Source organism: Rhea pennata, chromosome 1 (genome assembly GCF_028389875.1).
Source record: "Rhea pennata isolate bPtePen1 chromosome 1, bPtePen1.pri, whole genome shotgun sequence".
Classification (NCBI taxonomy): Eukaryota; Metazoa; Chordata; class Aves; order Rheiformes; family Rheidae; genus Rhea; species Rhea pennata.
In genome coordinates, this window is record NC_084663.1 from 11,796,200 (window position 1) to 11,819,171 (window position 22,972).

The 22,972-nt window shown below is 37.0% G+C and overlaps 1 protein-coding gene across 2 annotated transcripts in view; it reads left to right on the forward strand.

The window, feature by feature from the left end:
- Positions 1-22,972, forward strand: part of SEMA3C (semaphorin 3C) — a 130,829-nt gene that overhangs the window by 65,316 nt on the left and 42,541 nt on the right. For both annotated transcript variants that reach the window (XM_062581334.1, XM_062581342.1), the window contains exons 3-7: positions 5,865-6,025; positions 8,590-8,652; positions 12,843-12,962; positions 16,813-16,903; positions 21,169-21,288. In XM_062581334.1, the coding sequence (XP_062437318.1) occupies positions 5,865-6,025; positions 8,590-8,652; positions 12,843-12,962; positions 16,813-16,903; positions 21,169-21,288 (555 nt within the window). The remainder of the gene's footprint in view (positions 1-5,864; positions 6,026-8,589; positions 8,653-12,842; positions 12,963-16,812; positions 16,904-21,168; positions 21,289-22,972) is intronic.

Below are 22,972 nucleotides of genomic sequence, written 5' to 3' on the forward strand. Positions count from 1 at the left end.
CTTTTGATTTCACTCACATTTTAAAAATATGTAATCATTCAGTGCTAACAATATGCTATACAGTTTCTTTCTACATGTATACGAATATGTTTTTTTCATCTACTCAGGAGTGAACTATGAATAAAATGTTGATGTTTCATTTGGATACTATAACCAAAAATATTATTCTACTTAAATGGTTATTTCTAGGAAAAAAAAAAACAAAAAAGAGGGAGAAAGAGAGAAAAAAATGATTTTATTCTGGTTCTTAGAAGGTGAGATGTTGCATTGCAATTTTACATTTGGCATGGACTAGCATATTTGTTGGCACAAAAAAAGGGTTTAATGAGGCTTTAGAGAGTATTAGGGTCTCATTAACTAGGGGCTAATACTGTGAAGCCTACTGCTAGATGTACAGAAGGTCTGTTGATTGTGGACCCCATAGCTCATGAAAGAATAAAAGAAAACAGCATTGTTCTGCTGAGTTCCAAATCTCTAAGGCTATGTAAAACCAATGGCAGTTTGGGCAGTTCCCCGTGGAGGTGTAGCCCTTTTTTCCCTTTATTCCAGAAAGCTCAATTTCTCCCTTTCATTGTGGTTCTGCATCTGAAGTGGTAATGCTGTTACCATTTCACATACACCAAAGGTCCACTTTTGTTCTGTACTTCCCCATAAACAAACCTTCTGAGACTGTCCCTATGCCAGCAGGAAAGAGGAGAAAAACACGCTATTTCTTGTACTTTACCACAGGGGAGTCTAAATTAAAATTTGACAGAGCATGAGTGGACAGTCAGGTGGACTGAGAACTGGCTGAAAGGCAGAGCTCAGAGGGTCGTCATCAGTGGCACGGAGTCTAGTTGGAGGCCTGTGGCTAGTGGAGTCCCCCAGGTCTTAGTACTGGGTCCCATCCTGTTCAACTTCATCAGTGACCTGGATGAGGGGACAGAGTGCCTCCTCAGCAAGTTTGCTGATGATACCAAGCTGGGAGGAGTGGCTGACATACCTGAGGGCTGTGCTGCCATTCAGAGGGACCTGGACAGGCTGGAGAGTTGGGTGGGGAGGAACCTCCTGAGGTTCAACCAGGGCAAGTGCAGAGTCCTGCACCTAGGGAGAAATAACCCTAGGCACCAGTACAAGGTGGGGGCTGACCCTGTGGAGAACAGCTCTGCAGAGAAGGCTCTGGGAGTGCTGGTGGATGACACGTTGACCATGAGCCAGCAGTGTGGCCTTGTGGCCAAGAAAGCCAATGGTCTGCTGGGGTGCATTAGGAAGAGTGTTGCCAGCAGGTCAAGGGAGGTGATCCTGCCCCTCTACTCAGCCCTGGGGAGGCCTCATCTCGAGTGCTGTGTCCAGTCCTGGGCTCCCCACTACAAGAGAGACATGGAGCTCCTGGAGAGAGTCCAGCGTAGGGCTATGAAGATGATCAGAGGGCTGGAGCACCTGCCCTGTGAGGAACAGCTGTGAGAGCTGGGCCTGTTCAGCCTGGGGAAGAGAAGGCTGAGGGGGGATCTGATCAATGTGTACAAGTCCCTGAAGGGAGAGTGTCAAGGGGACGAGGACAAACTCTTTTCAGTTGTCCCATGTGGCAGGACAAGAGGCAATGGGCAGAAATTGAAGCACAGGAAGTTCCGCCTGACCGTGAGGGGGAATTTCTTCCCTGTGAGAGTGACGGAGCAGTGGCACAGGTTGCCCATAGAGGTTGTGGAGTCTCCTTCTCTGGAGATCTTCAAGGCCCGCGTGGATGCAACCCTGTCTACCATGCTCTAGGTGACCCTGCTGAGCAGGGAGGTTGGACTAGATGATCTCCAGAGGTCCCTTCCAACCTTACTGATTCTATGATTCTGTGACTCAAAGAAACCTTTTCCAGCTGGAAACCCAGGGCTGGTATGGTGTTGAGGGGGTCTGCTGTCTTACGCATTTCACCTGTCTGAGGATAAACTAGGTGCTTTGAACTTGGGCTGGGGATGCTTGCATACCTGGACTGTAGCTTGCCAAACTGTGAAATGCTAAAATTTTTATTTCTTGTATTGAAGTACTCAGTAATAAGTTTTTACAAAGCTTTATGAGTAGGAATAATCATATTTTTGGAAGGTCTTGCAAAAATTTTTATTAGTTTCTCTACCATATGTATCAAGCACCCATGTTAGTATAAGTTTTGTACTGCAGAAGTCTCTTAAATTAGGATCTTATCTTACATGTCAGGGGTTATTTTATGTCTTGCTGCGCTTTCAGCATTATGACATCAGTTAATGTAAATTAAGGGTGATGATAACAGGAGGGTGCTGAGTGATGAAATAAGACATTCAAAGGACTACTTGATAAATGGATCTAGCTCATATATGTATATGCAGATTGGACGTTGGACAGTTCAAGTATAACAGGCCATGTTTGTTAGTGGGAGAGAGAGCTCCATATTCCTTGATTTCCGATCTGATATACTTGGTATGTTTTGTTCTGACCTACACAGCAAATTCTGAGAGTTACCAATAGAAAGTCTTTCTTGGTGTTAATAATAGAGATACAACACAAATATATTTTTTTTTCCTCTTGTGAAAGCATAACATTTTTTCTATAATACTTTTCTATAATACTTGACTTTTATGTGGTGGATTAGAAGGATAATTAAAGAGTAAGTGCTTAACTTTCTAATTGTCAGTAAGCTGTACAGTATGTACGGAGAGAACTCCCAGTCATTGAAATCTCCCCAAATGTGTAGTTGAAAAATAATCATAGTTCTGTAGAGAGAGTTCTTTGAAGTTTGCGTTTTTTGTTAAAAGGGAAGACAGCTAAATAAAGACAGCTTGTCCTCTAAGATCAAATTTCTAACATTAGAGGTCAAACTGGTATCAGTTTTATCACCTGAGGAAAGCCCAAACTAAATTCATTGACCTATAAAAATAAGGGTGAAAAAAGGTTATTCTTGTATCATTACGGATGAGTTGTTTACATATGGAATACATTTCAATCTCTACTTTGATTGGCAAACAAAAATGTTAATATGCAAGGTTTACTGCTTTGAAAATGTCTGGTTAAATTCCCAAAGCATGCAATAGAATTTGCTCTGAAGGTCAGTAAATGTTTAGATATTTTTTTACAAAACCTTTAGAAGATAAAAGGGAATGTGGAAGACTTTATGGTGTCTCTCCATCCATTGTTGTGTCCAAGTAATAGCATCCAGAACAATAAATCCTTAAAAAATCTGATTTTCCTAGGTGGTTCTGTGGTAAAGTTTGTTAAGGGAGAAGAACACTTGATCAACTATAAACTCCCTCCCCACTTACTTGAGCACCCATAAGAGACTAATAAACTGTAAGCTTCAGCACTGAAGGAAATAAAAGTAACAAATCGGTTTGAGATTAGATCTTTCAGGGTAGTATTCTACTGCAGTCCAGGGATTTCCTTCTTTCTTATGACTGGCTTTGACTTTCCGTAGGCCAGTGGCATGCCTAAGATATTCCCCAGGTCAGCAGCTTGGCTGAGGTAGGTTTCTTTTTAGATGCCTGACAAAGGATAATACCATTGCAAAGAGATTAAAATTCTATCCAATCAATTTTTATAAATGAAAATCAAATAGCTCTTACTATTTATATCTCTCCCTTTAAAACAATTAAGACAATCTTGATTATCTATTAAGATGTAAATGACAGCGTTATTGTTTATTCTAAAATTACTGAAGCTCTACCAAGGGGCATTACAGTGTGTTCAACATGCCTGTATTTATGCAACGTTGTCTTGAAAACTGCCATCCCCACGCTGGTCTATCTGTGCTTTTCTGCTATATCAGATTCACAGTTACAGTGAAGGTTCAGTTTCACCATACAGCTGCCAAATCTTACAGTAAAATTGTAAAGGCCACCAGGAAAGAGGATGAGAGCAAGAATCTCAGGCTTGTTATGAAAGGTCAATCTGAGAATTTCAGAAATATTAAAGGGATTGAATTTTAACTGCACTGTACTGTTGAGTCTCCCATATGCCTCTGTAAATCCCAGCCTCAAAACTTACAGAAACGATTTTTTTAAAGTAAAGTAAAACCACTGATTCTTCAAAGATGTAAAAACAACTTGTAAAAATTACATATGATGTTGGTGATTTTCATATATATTTAATGAGTGCTGCTTCAAATTACACTTTTAAGCACACACATTAAATCTTGATTGATTGTGTGTGTCTTTGGTTGAAAGACATGAAATAGAAATAATATTTGTTGATTTCTTTTAATACTAAATTCCTGTGAGCAACACTTAGCTACTGAAAGTTGTCAGATGTCGGAGTGAATGAAAACATGGTTTAACTGAAGATATTTTTCATCTTTCTACAAAACTATTCAAGATCATAAAAATTAAGTCAAGTTATATATCAAATCTATCAATTCACATTGTATTCTGTTAAGTGTTCTTTCAGTCATTAGATCTGTAGTAGACAGACATCTCACAACTACAGCCCTTGGCTGTATGTAGTCTACAGCTGATCAAAAATTGTCCAGGTAATTTTCAAAGATAAAATTATGCATCTAGCTAAATACATGTTCTACAGAAAGTGCATGCTTTCTACGCAACCTTTTTTTTTCTTATTAACGAAGCAAAATCTGGAAATGTTTTGCTTTGAGAGAGGCTTTTTTTCCCCCCAAAAAACTGTCTTTAGCCCTCATAAACGTAGTTATCTGGAAGTCTTAGATAACAAATTTTGGATCAAACATTTATCTTTTATATAGGGTTAATGAGCAAAACCTTTGTTTTTAGAAAAAACAGGCTTTAGCAACAGTGACAAGCCACATTGTCTCAGCTTTACAAATGGGCTGTGGACTCCGTCTGTAGATTTATAAATACGTATTATAGGATGGCTTCATTTTCAGATATACTATGTACTTGCTGCCCTTTTAAAGTCACAGGAAACAAAATCCAATAATAATGTTCAAGAGGTAAGAAAACATGATTATATGTTAAATATTAGAATAAGGAAAAATTGATTATTGATGTTTTGTTTTTTTCCATTCTCAACTGTTGAGAAATATCCCTTCTGTTATTACTAAGGAAAAAAATAATCTGAGTGGAGGCCAAAATATATTGGCCAAGCAAAGACAGGAAGGCTGATCTTTCTCAAGGGCAGCAACTAATACTTGCATTGCAAATGCTTGTGCTATTCCAGTAACAGGCCTGATCCTGCACTACTGAGATCAAAGGATGTTTTTCACTTCACTCCATTGAAGAAAGTTTTATGTGGAAAAAAAAGTTAAATCTACAGTTTTGATAGACTGGTCCAAATGCCATAAACAAACAACTAAATAAATGGACCCATTTAGACTTGATTTAATGTGTTGGTTTTGTTTTTCTTTTCTTTTAAATAAAACATATATGATGATGAAAAAAAAAAAAAAAGAGGAGCTGGAGAGCTCTATTCTTCATGAGCCAAAAATATGAGTAAACTGTGCTCAGGTAGTTTTGATTGATCTTGTGGTCTAATGCTGTCATAAACTTTAAAATGTATTGAATCCATTGATTAATTTAATGTGTAATCTTCCTTAAAAGTCAAATCTGTAAATAAAAAATTCATAATTTCATTATGAAATTAAGTCCATTAAATTAAGTCCATTCATTAGCTGAATGTCCACTAAAATAAGAATTCATTAGCTGAATGAAGAAAACAATGCCTGTTTTTTATGGGCTATGTCTAGTTATATAACGTGCAAGAACAATGCATTCAAATTGGGAGAAGAAAAATTGTTTTTATTCAACCACTAACTTATTACCATGTGTCTAATAAGAGATCTTCTTCTCTTATTGGCTCCACTTGTGTTCAAAGAGTCCTTTATTTAAAATGATATGCAATTATGAAGCCAAGAAAGGCAACTGAACCTCTTTACTAACTTGTGGTTTTTACTGTTACAGAGCTGCAAGAAACTAAGACCTCCGAATATTACAGAGTATCCCACAATCCCCTGGATTACAGGATATTATTAATGGATGAAGATCAGGACAGGATTTATGTGGGCAGCAAAGATCATATTCTGTCTTTGAATATTAATAATATCAGCCAGGACCCTCTCAGTGTAAGTTCAGAATTTATTTTGAGAACCTAAAGTCTCTTTACTGCATGCTGTTCTTTTTAAGAGAAAAAAATGTGTATTTCATTAGTTTGCAGCCGGCAGAAGTCCAGGCCCACACCTCATTGAACTCTTAGTACTTGTTTTATGTGTAATACGAGATGAACAAAGTATTAACACGTCTGCTCTTCAGATAGTGTGTTTGACCTGTTTACTTGTTTCAAAGTGACCTTCGGCATGGCTCGGCCTCATAAGCAAAATTCGCATGAGTTGATGGAACTGAAATTTTTCCAGTCCTCTCGAAGCTTTAGATAATTCAGAAATGCAGTTTGAAAAGAAGCCTGTAAGCCAGAATAAGATATACCTAAATGTTCTCTTTTTCAGGACATAAGGAAAAAATAACCAGATAGAGCTGATGTTAACCTTCAAGTGTCTTTATTTTTGTTTCCTACTCTGAAGCCTAATCTCTGAACTGTTTTTCAGCCTTTGTTATGTCTGTGTCAGCCCTTGCCCTTCATCTGGATAGCTAAGACGTCTCTAGTTTGGGCTTTTTTAGACACTACGACCCAAATCTCACTCTTACTGTCCTCCCCCTGTTTTCCTTTTCTTTTTTTTTTTTTTTTTTTTTTTTTTGGTGGGGGGGGTCTTCTTCTATAACTTACTAAATGCTATTTTCTAAGGACACTTATGTCTTAAATCCCCGCTTTGTAGCAGGCATATAAAAAGAAACAAATTATCCTGTATTTAAAAAGCCTCCACAGGCTTCTCTCTTGTTTCCAGATCCAACGCAAATCCACCTTCTCTGTTTTTAAGATGGGTGAACTGAAGAAGCATTCATGTTCCCAGAAGCCTGACTGTTAAGGTGTTGCCTCTCTACAGACCTTGCCTCACTACCTTTAGACTATCACAGCTACAACGCTTCCTTCAGATGTGCAGTTCATCTGGTCCTTCAATCTGTGGGCTTTAGCGCTGTGCCTCAGGAGGACTGAGGAGCAGAGACATCTAGCTTGTGGCAGCTAGGTTGAATGCCGTGCTTAGGAGGAAGGCTTTTAATGTGTCACCAGAGAGAGACAGAGCTCACTGGAGAGTGATTGAGGGCACTTAAATCAGGCCTTGCTCGGACTCATCCTCTGGACGTGCCTGTCCACCTGAATTGATGACAGTTGGAGTCTAGGGAGACATCTCTCTGGTGTACACATTTAGATTAAATGCCTCTTGTGTGGCGGTGTGAACATGTCCTCCTTCCTCCTAATGTTACAGTAATCTCCGTCTGTAATGGAACCACCTTCTTTGATCTGAAATAGCTTATCTGACCTTTTTTGCTAATTCATATCTCATCAGTGATTCCGCTAACCTTACCTGGAAACCTGCTGTGTTCCCGCATTGCTCATTTCAACTCTCTCTTAACATGTTGGTTTTAATTCTATAAAGAGTTCAGTTACATGAGTTTGCACTTCTTGCATAAAGTATATTCTGCAGTATAAAGCTATAAGGCATTTTAATGATCCATTCAGGTACAGAAAAATGAAAATAAAAACCATCAATCAGATGGGGCAAAAGCCCTAAGTTTTCTGTATAGCTGCTGTGGTTACCCAATATGAGACTCAGAATTAATCTTTACAATTCCACTTGTTCTTTCTTTTGGTTATTTGCTTTTATAACAGATTCTCTTTGCTAATCTTGCGCCATTACAGAGACCCTGTAGGCATAAGCAAACATACTTTTAACTCTGTGCATACGTGTGTGTGTGTGTGTGTCTGTGTGTGTATATACACGTACACAGAGACCTTTGTTATTATTAAGGCTATCTTGATGCTAAATGTTATCAGGTTATGTCACCTATTAAACTTCCAGGGAGTGGTTTCTAATGGATGTACTTCGTATTCCAAAGTCAAAATAAATAATGGAAGAAGCTCAAAAACTTCAGTGTGAATAGAGTTCAGATAAATATTGAAAGATAGAGGTACTTTTCTAAAAGTTGTCTGTAGTGCAAAGGTAGTTAAATTCAGCTGGAAATCTTAATATTTTAAGCAGTTTAAATCGTAAGATATCCCAATCTTTACTTTTAAAAATTAAAAGTTATCACAGGAACCTTTCTTGCAATATTACAGTTTCCTTGTGAACAATTTCTAGAAGGTCAGTAAAAGTAAAGAAGATGAATAATATCTAAGATGATGGTCATTAAAATATGTCTCAAATAATGAGAACATGAAAAGCTTCTATTCAAGTTTGGTTCTAAAGAAGACTAAATATATCGATTAACTTATCTTTAAAGTGTGTAATAATCTTGGGGCCAAATGGCATAAATCAGACTCTCTTTACTGACTTTAAGGAAGTATTGCTAATTTATATCAGCCAAGAACCTGATCCATTGTTTTATTTATTGCATTCTGGGATAGCAAGTTGGTTTCATTTAGGAATGGAAGTTATTTTTTTCCCTAAAATCAAGGTGTAAAGCTATCAAAATACTTACTTAGTGGTATAAATTATGTAGTGCAAAGATTTCTGTTTGTTAATAAAAATAAATTAGGTAATAATAAGTTACTTAAAATTTACTTCTTTCCTCACAGATTTTCTGGCCAGCATCAGCAAACAAGGTTGAAGAGTGCAAAATGGCTGGCAAAGATCCTACGGTAAGTTATAATACACATGCTCATGCACACACACACACAAATTACATACTTGGCAATCAACCTTGAGTGCAGCCAAAAGAAAGCGAAAGCAGTGTTTGTTTTGCTTTTTTAGATACTCTGCAGGCCAAATGATAAAGTGAATTTATGAAAAATCATGCTGTGTAAACAGAATGCACCTTCAGACTTGGACAAATGCAAAAAAAAAAAAAAAAAAAAAAAAAAGAAAAGCATTATTCTGTTCCTTACCTGACATTTGTTTCTTGTAAGTAGTGGATTTAGAAGGTAACTCAAGGTATGTTCTGGAGATGATGCTGAATAATCTAAAGTTAAGCATCCATACGTGCCCTGGCTGTCTGGCCTTCCCCACAAATAGGCTCTCAACAGACAGATGGTACCTATCTCCTTTCTGACAGCACACAGTGCTCATTGTAGAAAAATCCCAACACCTCTTTTTATTATTTCCATAAAGCAATGTCCAAATAAGTATCTGGCAACCAGTTTGTTTCCTAGAAGCAGGTAAAGATGGTCTCTGGAATCATGGGAAGTGCAAACCCCAGAGAGGTTGTGTGGAGTCATTTTGCATCACAGCCTGTTACTATCCCATCTAATTACAGACACCTTCCAAGGCATCTGCATCAGATGATGATTTCCCAGTTCTCTTTATAAACATTAGGTAGAAATGAGCAATCCAGAAGACCTAGTGGTACAATACACTAAATTGTGTCTTTAACAGCATTATGTATGAACGTAGTTGCCTTACAGCTTGTATATGCATAAATTTTGCTCATCAAAGAAAGTTAAATGTAAAGAAATGCAGAAAGTCATATTTTTCTTCTCTTCAATTGCCTTTTGACATATCATTTCAGCAGTGCCTAGGTGCCTAATAAAACTTTTTCCTAGTTTTGTTCCTAGCTGTTTAGATATAACTGTTTTACAAGTGCTATTTAAGTATTAGAATTTGTAGTCTGTGGTAGCAAAAATGCAAATTCTCAATACTAAATTGATACTGAAAATTGATAAAATTTTGGTTATATTTTGATTTGAACCAAAAACTATTGAGATCAGAAGTCCTCACATTAGATGTCCTCTAGCTCTCTAGTCCTAGTGTCCTCTAGTCCTCTAGCCCAGGACTAATGTTTCTATTTATGTTAGCTACACACTTCTTATTGTTAAATAAACCTATAGAAAGGTTTATAATTCACTTATTGTGATGTTACAATAATTCAGCTGCATCCATTTTGTAAGAAAAATATATTTTCTGTTGTAAATTGTAATGCAATTGCTGATGAAAGTAAAGGAAACCGTAATGCTGACCTACTGGAGTGTAATACATTTTTTTCAGTAAAACCACAGAGATTAGGTCACAGTAGTGCTCCGGAGTAAGAGAATGGGTCTTTATGGATAATTATATTATGATTGGCCTAGCAGCTTACCTGCCTTCTTTCTGAATAGCTATGACAATGAAACATAAATATTTTCCTATTAAATACTCTCTCTGTGTTTCTATACATCTTTACATTGTTCTGGTTACTGTGGAAAACTCTATACTTAGTGGCTGATTAAGTTGCACTAAATGTGAAAATAAAGCAAATAGCGTGTGTTAGTGATGATGTGGATTGCATCATCAACTGGTGATAGACTGATCAAGAAATTTTCTTTTCTTTGAAATACAAAAATTTATTAGTCTTACTCATGTGTCCAATGCATGATGACACTCTTATAAAGCAAAAATATTAAAAAACAGATGAACTTTTTTACTAAAAGTTCATTGAAGTCAATAAGAAAAAGGGAGTATAAAGCTAGCTGACTGTAACTTAGAATTTATAGTTCAATTTTAAGAGCATTCTTGTGAGTTTGATTCCTCATAATAACGGCAGAAGTAGCAAATGAATTCAGAAAAATTAAGTTTCAACTAAATTAGAATTTGTCATATGTATTAAAAAAATGAAAATAAGTGTTTAATATTTGTCCTATCAGAGAATAATGATGATCATGAGGTAAAAGAGGAATAGACAGACTTGAATCAGAGAGCAAAGAAGGAGTTTACGTAGCCAGCCAATTCTTTTAAAAGGAGATTTGGTGCACCCGAGCTTTAGACAAACATTTACATCTGAATTTGTCATCCTCAGCTCCCTTTTTAGTTAGTGAAGAGAAATAAGTCACAAAAACCATCCTAAAGACAACCATTTAATGTCACCTCAAACCAGTCTGATTTAGAAGCATTTACTAACGAGTAAAGAGAAATAATAGACTGAGGTATGCGTGCTCTTGAAGGGCAGACCTACAAAGCATTTTTTAAACTAAAAATGCGTTGCTTTGATGGGTCATGGACTGCAAGTGCAATACTCGGATTAATTATCTGTAAACTATAAAAATAATTCAGTGGCTTACTGAGTTCAGGGGGAGGTGTGCAAGCAATGAAAGAATGTCATCAAAGGGTCTTCCAGGCATTAAAATAGGATAACATTGACATTGAGTCAAATTGTGTTACTTGTCTGAAAACCATCAGTGAGGAGAAATGAAGACACAATATGTGATAGATGATTGCCTCAGCAGGCTGCCCTTAAAGAAAAGAGACTTTCATCTAACCATCCCTGTATTCTTGCAGTAGAAACTTGGAAAGTACATGGCATACTGTTGAAGCAGAATATCATGTGCCACAGACCTGTGTTCTTCCTGCCGTTGTTATCTTGTCCTGCTCCCTGAGGACTTTCATTCTGAGATTTCTACCATGTAATCCTTTATCTAAACTTTTCCAGAAAAGCTTTCTGTGAACATCAAGAAAAGAAAGCGCTCTGGCATATAAAAACTAGTTACACACCGTCAGCTGTCCTTTTTCCCTTTCCATGGTCGTAATGTGGATTGGTAGTACTGCTGACAAAGGCCTGATTTCTATAGGAAACTATTGCTAAAGCCACTTCTGAGCCAAAGATCTTCTGAGCCAAGATCACTGTATATGAGAAAATGGAAAAAGTTAAGAACAATCCTCAGCTTTAGAGAAACAGTATAGTTTAACTAAGTTAAAATATTTTACTGAGTTTTCAGGTGTCATAGTAAAGTACCAACTCTTGCTAAACTGAAAATGTGAATGCCTTTAAATGTGAATAAACTGATATTTGGTCAACGATGATTAGCTCCACTGATTTTCCTAAAAATGGTGATTACATGGTTTCAAACCCTGTATTCACAAAAAGCATGCAACTCTTACTGACTTTGGTGGAGATTTGTATGGTTGAATATGAAGGCAGATCTGGAATCTCAGTAAGAAAAACATTCAGAAAAAACATCTATATTTTTAACCTAAAGTGCATTAACAGCTGATCATGGTCAAAAAGCATGAACAAGAGAAAAAAGGGGAATTTTTGACAAAAAAACTTGGTAAATTGTTGGTGTGTGTTACTAATGTTCTGTTTCAGTTTTCATGGCTACTTGAAGATGTTACTATTGATCTTCAAGATAAAATAACAATTAATTGCAAATTTGCTTACGTAACATGCTGTTCAGAGTTTTAATGTTTTGGAAAGAAACTATTTGCACAAATATGAGATCTGCGATTTGGGTTTACTTTGGTTTTTACTTATCTCCAGCTATGATGAAATAAAATAGGGAGAAAAGAGAAGTTACTTGGGGCAGCTTGCTTTCCTGCAGAAGTCCTATTTCTGCCCATGAAAGGTCTGTGGGTGAAAATCAGATTGGCATCTGTTTATGGGAAAATAATTCCTATGTAGTGCCCTATCCATATTTGATTCTCAGACTGGACAAAACGGCAAGGAAAGAAAACAGAAGTGTGCAGCTGTTGAAATCCAGTGGCTGCCAAACTCAGTAGCTGTTTTCCTACTTCATCTTTCATTGTTATGCAGAAAGCAAGGGGACAGCCCTCCACTGTGGCTCCCCCGTCCACTGCCCCTACTCCAGATCCTTCAAAAGACCATGCCATAAAGCAAGTTGGCTGGAGGCCTTGAATAGAGGTCATACGTTTAGCTTTATAAAGGGAATGAAAAAGACAGAGGAAGTGAATTCATCTCAATGCGACTAGTTCAAAAAAACTGTATTGTAAAACACATGATTATGAGAACACTATTAAAATTATTAGGATGCTATTAAAATTATCAACTGTTTTGATTCCCTGGAATTCACAATATCTCATAACCTTTGCCAATGTGGAATTTTATTGTCTGTATTCCCTGCAGCATGGCTGTGGAAATTTTGTGCGTGTGATACAGTCCTACAATCGCACACATCTGTATGTTTGCGGCAGTGGAGCTTTCAGCCCAGTGTGTGTATACATCAACAGAGGACGCAGGTCTGAGGTGGGTTCCTTCTTGTTTTATCCACTCATTGTGTTGTGGGTCTTCCTGGTGTTATGCAAAACTCAAAGTTTTGATACTTCACAAATCTGTGATCCAAGTAGATTTTTTCATCCGTGTAAAATAGAAAAGGAACAAAGATCCATGTTCTTCTGTTATCAGCAAGAAATAAAGCCATGCTCAAAAATTATGCTCTGGTATGTGTTCATCTGAAAATTCAATAGTCACTTAAAATGTTGGGACATTTTTGGTGTAAAATATTGGATTTTTTGATGCAAAATGATGGGATATTTTTGATGAGAACATCTTATTTTATCTTATGAATTATTTCTGAATTCTGAAAATTGTCAAAAAATACTTGCAAAGAAAGAGCCAGTTACATAAAACGTAAATTAGGCAGTTCGCCAGCTTCTGCATGTGTTACTTACTGATTCCTGGAAGAAGCACTTAAGTGGATTAACTATTCAGCTATATGACTGTTTGCTGGACTTCAGCTTAATATCAGTTAGGTGCAGCCACGCTATAGGTAGTATTCCCAGTGACTTTTCATCTACAGCAGAAGTTCTGTCCCCATAGATTCTGCCAGGATGAAGTCAGTAAGTTTTCTCCTCACTGTGAGAGGGGTGTAAATCTCATTTTCTCTGAACAGGTCTTCAATTTTTCTGTATTCAGTTTCACTGTGTATTTTAAATATACAAAGTACCAGATGTTTCATAAATACATTGTCCAGATTGTCCAGATTTCATGCTTTGAAAGTGAAATGTTTGTTTATGTGCAAACGTAATAGGTAATAAATTAAGCAAGCAGAAGGAAAAAGAAAAGCATTTATCTGAGACCTAGCTCTTCAGTAGCTTTTGGGTCAGATTCATATCCACAGGCACAGGGGTATGCTATATATTTTCCTGTGCAATGTGGAAGCATATGTGTTAGAAAGCAGATCAGAGAGTGTTACCTGGACTTTTGCCATGAGAGGGCAACTTTAAAAGCTGGGCTTGTTTCTAGGCAAGACAGTGAGAAATTCATCACTGCTTTCTTTGGGAGTATAATAGGAATTCTGGGCAAGACCCAGGCCTATTGCAGAGGCTGACAGAGAGGCGATAAATCACTGTTTCTCCAGGTAGGTTCATACAGGATGATCTCAGCTGCTTTTGGTAGATTGTTATCTGGTCCAGCCTTCTTGACAGAGGATGCAGTCTGAATCACTGCACTTTCTCTCCTAATGAATTATCCAGAAGTAGAGGTTCTGGATTTAAAAGCAGGAGCAAGCAGAACCGATGGAGTAAATCAATCCCTCTAGCTTGCATAGTCTACTTTAGCTTATTTTGCTTATTTTGCAAAAATGAGCTCTGTTTTCCTCAGTTACCAACTCATTATCCTAATTTATTTATTGAAAAATATTTAAAACATATCAAGTGATCTCATTTCTCTCTAATACATGCAATATCCTTTTTTTAAGCTTAAGCAATAGAATCATAGTCCAGAAAACTTTTGACTCTCTTGGTATTTGGCTTGTTGTGCATGAGATTTCTGTTGGAGAAAAAAGAAAAAAAAAAGACATGAGACCTCCAGATGATGCAAAATGTTAAATTCCTTAAGTTAAAAATAAGGATACATATCTTGGAAGAGCAGAATTGGCTTCCTTTAGACTGTCTGTATAGCTACATGCCTATGATCAATTGATTAAATAAACTGCTGTTTCAGACGTCTGGAGTCTGTCAGACATTTGACTGTAAGCATTGCATTCTCAAAGCCATTACTGTACAGGCCAACAATAGCATAACAGTTTAAAATCAAGTATTTCCTTCTGAACCTATTGCATATATAAATGCATGCCTAATTCATAGAGCAGAGTGAAGAGCTGTGTAGTGCTGATGGGAATAGTCAGAACTCCTTTTTCTTTTCTCTCTCTGCTGTTCCAATTTTACCTTGAATTTTTCACAGTTTTCCATGCACAGAAGTCTGTTTTTGCAGGAGCAGAATTACTATTTTAAAAGAGAACATCTGTTTTTCTCTGGAAGCTACAAAGCCTGACAGTGAGAGTCATATCCAACAATCATAAGAACTCAGCCTGTTTTGTTCTTTGGTCTCCAAGGTTCCACATAATCTCTGGAGGAGGCTTCATCAGTGACACAGAATATTGCCCTATTTATTAAATCATGTTTCACTGAAGCAAAGCTTAAAAAATAATTCTTGCTTTGCATACCTGATATTTTGGTCTTTGGTAATGACTCTTTTAGTCACACACACATATTCTAAGGGCAAAGCAGATGCAAACAGAAGCAAATATAATCACTATGTGAATTAATTATAGAGTAAATAGGTAGTTTAATATATATTAAAATTAAATAATGTCCTGAGGCCAGTTTAATAATGCAGTATTGCACATTTTGATTTGGTAAATAATGGCAGAATATAGTAAATATAGATTAACATTAAACTGCATATTAATCTAGAAGTAAAACCGAAAAAACCAAGATCATAGTAGAAACTTCATATTTATGTTTTATCATTGGTTAGAGGGCTTATTACTAAAATGGTATATGAGATCTCTGTGATTAAATCGGGCAAAAGAGAAGAGAGGGAAAAGAGATAAGAGATAATAGAATATGAAAACTTCCTGTTGTAGCTGAGCATTTCAGCTCAGAGCCTAGAACTGGTTATCGCCAAAAGGCTGCTCGGTGAGCTGTGTGGCTTCCCGGTTCCACTGTGATTTTCATTAATAGTGAAAAAGGATGTAAGGAGTTACCAGCTTTAGTGTAATACCTACAATATTGGTTTGTATATCATAAGACTCTTTCTTTGGCGTTTTGGTTAACTACCTTTTTCAACTGAAAAATGATACTTCCTTTTTTTCACTCCCTTGCAATTGTGTCCTTTGACCTTTTATTACATAGTCTGAGTTTGTAATAGGATGCTAGGAACAAGTTTTTCATGTGGTGTGCAATGGTATGTAAGTAGGTGTGCTATAGATCTATATCTGTTCCATTACTGCCTGCAATTTTTAAGAACTTGACTTGGACCCAGTTGTTCCTTTTCGTTCAGCATAATTGCACTCTTAGTATTATTGGGAATGAGGAAATGAAGAAGTGTGCCAAGATGGGGGAATAGTCTAAAGATGTTCAGACTGTTTGTATTTCGAGCTGTATTCCAGGTTGCTTCTACTTTGCCAAATGTATTTCCTATTTATAAATCCCATAAAATATAAACAAGGCCCCATACTACGTTTTCTAAAAGCCAAAAAATTTCCAAGAGAGTTCTGGCTTCAACAAGAGGTACTAATAAATCATCGATCACTACAGAACTAGAGCTCTGAGCTTAATCCAAGCAATGGCATTGAATAAAAGAAATGTGATTTAGGCTTTTTTTGAGGTCTGATACCCCAGTAAAAGGCAAAATATTTGTGCTATGACAAAATGATTGTGATAAGAGATTTATATTTAACATTTATTATTGTTCTAATAGCTTTATTATGAGTATTTTAGACTAGTATATGCATCACCATGTATTTGGCAAATAAATGATAAGTAACTTCAAAAACACAGAAATAATCCCCATAGATGTTATTGAGGTATTATTAGCACAATCAAAGATTCCAAAACATAACTGAAGTGGAAGGAAAAAAATCTCTATTTCAATATTTTCAATTTATAACAAGAATCATGAAAATAACTGGGGAGCAGCGAGAGAGTTGTCTAAAAAGATGATGCAAATCTGCATAGGAAAGCTAAATTGTAAATAGTACAGCAACAGTCCTGAGCTGAACACTGTTAATGCTGGAAACAACAAAGCAGAAAAAGTGCTTTATCTCTGAAGGTTTCTAAAATGAGAAGTGACATGAAGATCTACATTGCAGGAACAAATCTTCAAGATCGACTCCAAGTGTGAATCAGGGAAAGGACGCTGCTCTTTCAACCCTAATGTGAACACGGTGTCTGTAATGATCAGTAAGTAAAAATACTCTGAGATGCTAAGGCCTAACTCTTTATTATCATGCAGTGTGTGGAATAAGGAGATGACATAAATGAACAGGGTACAGATTTCTGCCTCTGAAAAGGAGTCCATTGCATTAGTGCTGATGGGCAGAAATTGTTACAAGGTTTACAAGAAGCTGAGGATGGACGTATGAACAAAATGCAGAAATTAGCTGTTGAGAGAAAGAGGGAGAGAAACAGAAAACAAAAGATTGTCACTTTTCCAGCATATACATTGTTTCCCAGGGTTAGTTTCAACTTTGTATTACCCTGTCTAACATTTGGGTTTGAACAGTGTCTGACCTTGTTCATCCTGGGCAGTACTAGTGTCTCATTTAATCATTTGTAACATCTCAGTGTAGCCAAGGAAAGAAAGCCTGAAGACTTTAGTTGGTTTGAATTTCATTTTTCTTGTCATCTCTGCTGTAGAGCCCACTAGCTATTACAGGGCTCTTCATTCCTCAGTTGGCTTTATACCCAACCAATCTAGCAATTTTCTTCTCTATGAAAGGCCAGGGAGTGATACAACTGGCACACCTAAAATATCCTTGTGGATTGGTGGGAACTGGGCTCAAGAACAGAGAGAAACACCCCTTACAAATAATTACTGCAGTGCCTATCACACACCTAAGCTCAAATTCACTGGGGGCATAGGCTTTGTGTAACCCAAGTCAATAGTAAAATAAACTCCTTTTTTCTTTTCTTCTTTTTTTAACCAGAAGATTAGACCATAGACTTTTTTGAGGAACATCCCAGTGCTCCTCAGCAGGCGTACTGAGTCAGTGGCTCCCCCAGAAGCTCTCCACTGGCCCGAAAAGCAACACTCTTCTATGAAATGACTGGGCTAAATCACAGCACTTAGATGACTAAACATCGCCTTAATTCATTAGGCTTGCTCAATCAGCTCTTTTGTTTTCCCTGTGCCTGCTCCCAACTGGCAGAAGGTTGCCAGCAGCTTGCTGCCAGCCAGGTGCAAAGAGGGGCCTGCCCAGAGGATAGACCCAGAGGCTGAGCTGGGGCGAGCCCTCGGCCGGCCATGCAGCCGATGATCGGCGCCTTTCATGTTTCCAACATGCTCACGGGGTTCTGCATCCAAAACCTCGAGTTTTGGAGGTGTACCTAATCCTTGCAATGCTGGTGGCAGCGAAGAGAACAGCAGTTGCACAGATTTTTCAGATTTTTTTTAACAAAGAGAATTTAGTGCACACAGCATGCTAGATATTTGACCCAGAGTTTACAAAGAAAAAACGTGTAGTGTGCCTGCCATTCGACTTCCACTGAAATCAGTGAGAATTGCATACATGTTATGCTAGATATTTCCTTAAAAGTCTGGGTCTCATGGAGCATAAGAAAAGTCTCATATAGTCTATTGCAAATAGTCTTCAGAATGTAAGTTAAAATATTAGTTTGACTCCTCATTGCTAATATATATATAGTACAGAAGACAAATAATTTCCTTCACAGAGGTATGATCTGAAGGGGAATTCAGTTGGGAATTCAAGGGGATTGCTAAGAAGACAGGAAAATGCTACCAAGATACCTCTCTGAAAGTTTGCTCCCTTTTTATTTTTATCTCATTTGTGATCTGTATTCACTGTTTACAGGTACTCACTGAGTAAGCAAATATTGTTCAAATCCAGTGATGGATTAATCCACTGCTCCACATTGCTGTGCTGGTCTTATTAAGTGAATCACTATCATTAAAGAATAAATTCCTCATTCCCTTTAGATTTTATGAAATCCTAGTATGGAATTACTGTTTCTGAGCAGCAAGACATTTTTCTTCCTGTAATAGATATATGGCAGCTTTGTTCATCTTAGTAGACTTTACATTGTCTTTCTTGATCTCTCAGTTAGGTGACTGAAGAGACCTCCCCCCGTATTGGACCCATCTTTCATGACATAATTCATCTACAAGATTTAAATTATTCGATGAACATCACATTCTTTTTCAAGAGATTCTTACGGAATGAGTTATTTCTCTCCAAATTCTCTGGAACTACAAGATTCAGTCACTTCAAAGCCATTAAGCTTGAATGAAGTTAGCCTCAATATCCATGCTGGAAATGGGAAGATTTAATACTTCACAGCATGGCCTAAGAATGATGGGGATGGAAGCTGTGGTGAACTCTCATATGAGGGTTCTTCTGCAAAAGAAATTCCTTTCCCCGTATTCAGTAGATGGGAAATACTCCTAGACTGGGTAACTCTTCCACAATAAAAGAACCGTTTTTAAATACAGCTGCAATTTCTCATCAATTTGGGGCATCACTAGCATCCTACATAACACACAGTATGACCTTAGAATGAAGCAGGAAAGCTGACTCGCTCTTCAGAGGAAAATGATATTGTAAAGAAATTAGAATTCGGTACATATTGTAAAAAGACACTTTTGCACCAAAGCAATAAAAAATGTGCTTTGATCAAGCTTGGCATAACTAACATGCAAGATGTATGTCTTTCCCCCACCAAGGCTCTGAAGTATTTACAAAAGCAGACATACCTCATCAATTCAGTAATTCCTCTAATAACAAAGAGAACTAGTGCAAATTAGTTGTTCTGTACAAATAAACAGTGTGAAATTTAAGAATTTAGCTAAAAGGAAGTAATGCTGACAGATGTCATCTGGTACGTGGTTAGCAAGCAGACTCTAAGAATGCTTAAGGCATATCTGATGGAGTTGATATGTAATAGAAATAAGAATTACATTTTATCAATTTTATGTGCATATGTGCGTATACAAGGCACTGAGAATTAGTGAGAACTATAAGCTTAATATCTTTCAGTCAATTTATTTCACCAGAATAAAGCTTGGATGGTTTGAGGCAGTGAGGCTGATATACAAAATTTGATTATATGAGTATTGAACTAACATCATTCTGTCAATATATATTCAGGAAGTAAATTTTTTTCACGAACATGCAGCAAATGCATTGTTTAGATCTTTATGCTTTTTATCCCAACATAACGGGTTCCCCTGCATATGATTCCTCACTTCCCTGGGAGGGACAAAAGCAGAATGGCTGCAATATCCGTCTAACTGGTCTGTAGGGCTCAGGGCTGGGCTGTAACCAGTAGTAGAAAAATACAGTTCTAGGGTTTAATTCTCTCATGAGCCAATGATCTTCCATACTGATGCACGTGCACGCACACACACAAATACACACACACACACTCTCACACATCAAAGCATAAAAATAGCCTTAAGCTCTTCAGAACCTGTGACTGTTGCCAGATTGACCACACTCTCTGGGTAGTCCAGGAATTCAGACAAAAACATCAATCAAAGGACCCAGCTGTACTGGAATGTATTCAGCCGCCACTCCCACTCTGAAAGTTTAAGTTTATTTTAGCTACTGTTTTCTACTCTGGGGTTTCATTGCCATTAGTCAGTGGAAATTGCTTGGTTATTCATGGAGTGGAAAATGATAGTATATGTAATTATAATTATAATTATATATATATGTATATTTATGCATACACACACACAAACAAGGATATACAGTCTGACAGATGGACTGAATTTTCAATCCTGCACATGGAGCAGAAGTTCGTAATTCTGTTAAATTAAGAGTTACTTGTCTAATTCTGTTCATACAAGAGAGACCTATACTTAGAATTAAGTATATAAAAGGGGCAGTTGTTGCTCATATTACTCTGAGTAAGGTTCAATAATATGATTGTCTCTCCTCTGCTGAAGTCAGCTTGAGGCTGCCTGGGGCAGCCTTGAGAATACTCTTGGTAGAAATTGGCACCGATCCACTGACTGCAACAGATGTTGTGCCAGTTACACCAGCAATAAATTCAGCCCAGTCATTTTGTCTACTCCCATAACAAAAAAGCTTTTTTAAGTACTTACTTAAAAAATTGAATGTGATGTTTTCGATAACAGTAGCCTGATTTTCCAACAGTACTTAGCAGTGAAGGTTCAGTCATTAAAACTTTGTATCAAAGAAGTGCTCACCATACGTGTGGTTTTGCTGCTGGATTTAATTATGCAATTCCCTAAAGTTCTTGTACAAAATTCAGTGATTCTCTCTCAGTCTAGGTTGTGTCTTTGTAAATCAGAGGAGACACCATTCCCACCACCCAAGATTTAAATGTATAGACTACTATGCAAATAAAGAGCTGGCAAGAGTTTAAAATAAGACTAGATCACTAAATATGGATTTCCCAAAAGCCATAACATTACATTTATTTTCTCTTCCCCTCCCTTCCCCCATTTCAATTCTCTGAAGATGAAGAGCTTTTTTCAGGCATGTATATTGATTTCATGGGGACGGATGCTGCCATTTTCCGCAGCTTAACCAAACGCAATGCTGTGAGAACCGATCAACACAACTCAAAGTGGCTAAGCGGTAAGATGGGTTTATTTTACCAAAGCTTTTAACGTGTTTCACAGAAGCTCTGCTTTGTTTCGTTTAAAATAAAGAACTTTTATTTTTGAATTTAATTTGTCAAATGAATCCATGAAGAAGAAATGTGTGCAAATAGATATTGTAGAGAGTGCACTTCATGTGGTGTGAAGGAACAGAGGATTTATTGCCTGGTCCAGCCTCATGGGCCACCCTACTTGGTGGAAAGTGTAGGAAAGCCCTTCAAAAGATAAGTTTTCAGGCAGCCTGATTTCTAGGGGAGTACTTTCTTTACCTCTAATGCATAAGACATTGTCTTAAATTAGAATGCGCAACTCCAAGGTTTTTTTACAATGAATTACAAACTTTATTCAATTCAGGTTAATCCACCTCTTGCAGAGGGCTCACTACCACTTCTATTCAAATGTATTTATGAGAGAGTCCTATTATTAGTTAAGTCAGTCACAATTTTTGCCATTTATTTCTGTGGCAAGGGATTGATTATCAAGACACAGTAGGAAGGCTGACTTCTGAGTACAAAAAATTAACACTTAGCTTCACTGAAATCAATGTGGAAGTTCTCCCTGACTTCACTGATAAGAAGACTCCTTCCAGTTACACTGTGTTGAATGAAAATGCTGATGGACCCTCCGGCAGATGGCAAAGGCTGGGAGCAACTAACATAACAATTCATTTTTTAAAAGCCTTCAAAGTTTGTTGAAATAAACATACTTTCTTAAAGTATGTTTAAACATACTTTAAGCTCTTAAATATGAATTACTTGTTTTGACTGTTTTTTTTATGATGACTCCTGTAATTTCTGTATATGACTCCTGTAATACCTGTGTGTACCTGTGACTGCTATCACAGGATTACAATTTATTTATCAGAATAAATTAAATTTGCTATGAAGGGGAAACTATACCTATTTTCTAATTTGTTTTTGTATTTTTCTACATCGCCCTACATACCCTGAAGTGGATTAGGAAAGAATGCCATTAAAAATATCTAAATACTGGATAATCTACCTGATATACATGCTTAGGAAAGGTACTTGACAAGCACAGGTTATTTCTATGTTCTTTTAGAGATAGAATCATGATACTTGATATAGTAATTGAGAATGGCCTCATGAGAACAGAAAAATGTCAGAGGAATGAATTTTCCATCCGAGATCAAAGCTTTGTATTGAGTCATTTCAAGATTTGTGCTCAGTTTCAACCAGTCAAGCAATCTTGCATAACCATTGAAAAGATCCTTCAGAGAGGAAGAGGGGCCACTTATTTCTTTAGACAAAAGAGAAGATCTTCTGAGGTCTCCCCTCACCTGTGATTAGATTTTAGCATAGGAAATTGCTAAAAATAAATGCAGGTAGCAACAGCAATAGTGGTTGCCTAATTAATATTGCATTTAAGATTGTATTAAAGTAGTACACAGTCACTTGCGTATCGTAATGTACAATTTAAAGGAGAATACAGGAGAGTAGTAATAGAACTACTGTGTTTTGTAATCTTTGGTGTATATATATCCTTCAAAAATTATGTACCTGCTGTTCCAGATTTTTATTGTTTTGTTCTCTTTTAGTGTTCCCTTGCACTTTTCCTCAAGGAAACCTTGTTGTTCAAGCATTTGCAAATCCTATTTTCCTCTCAGTCTTCCAAGAGCTATTTTCCTCTCTTATTTATGT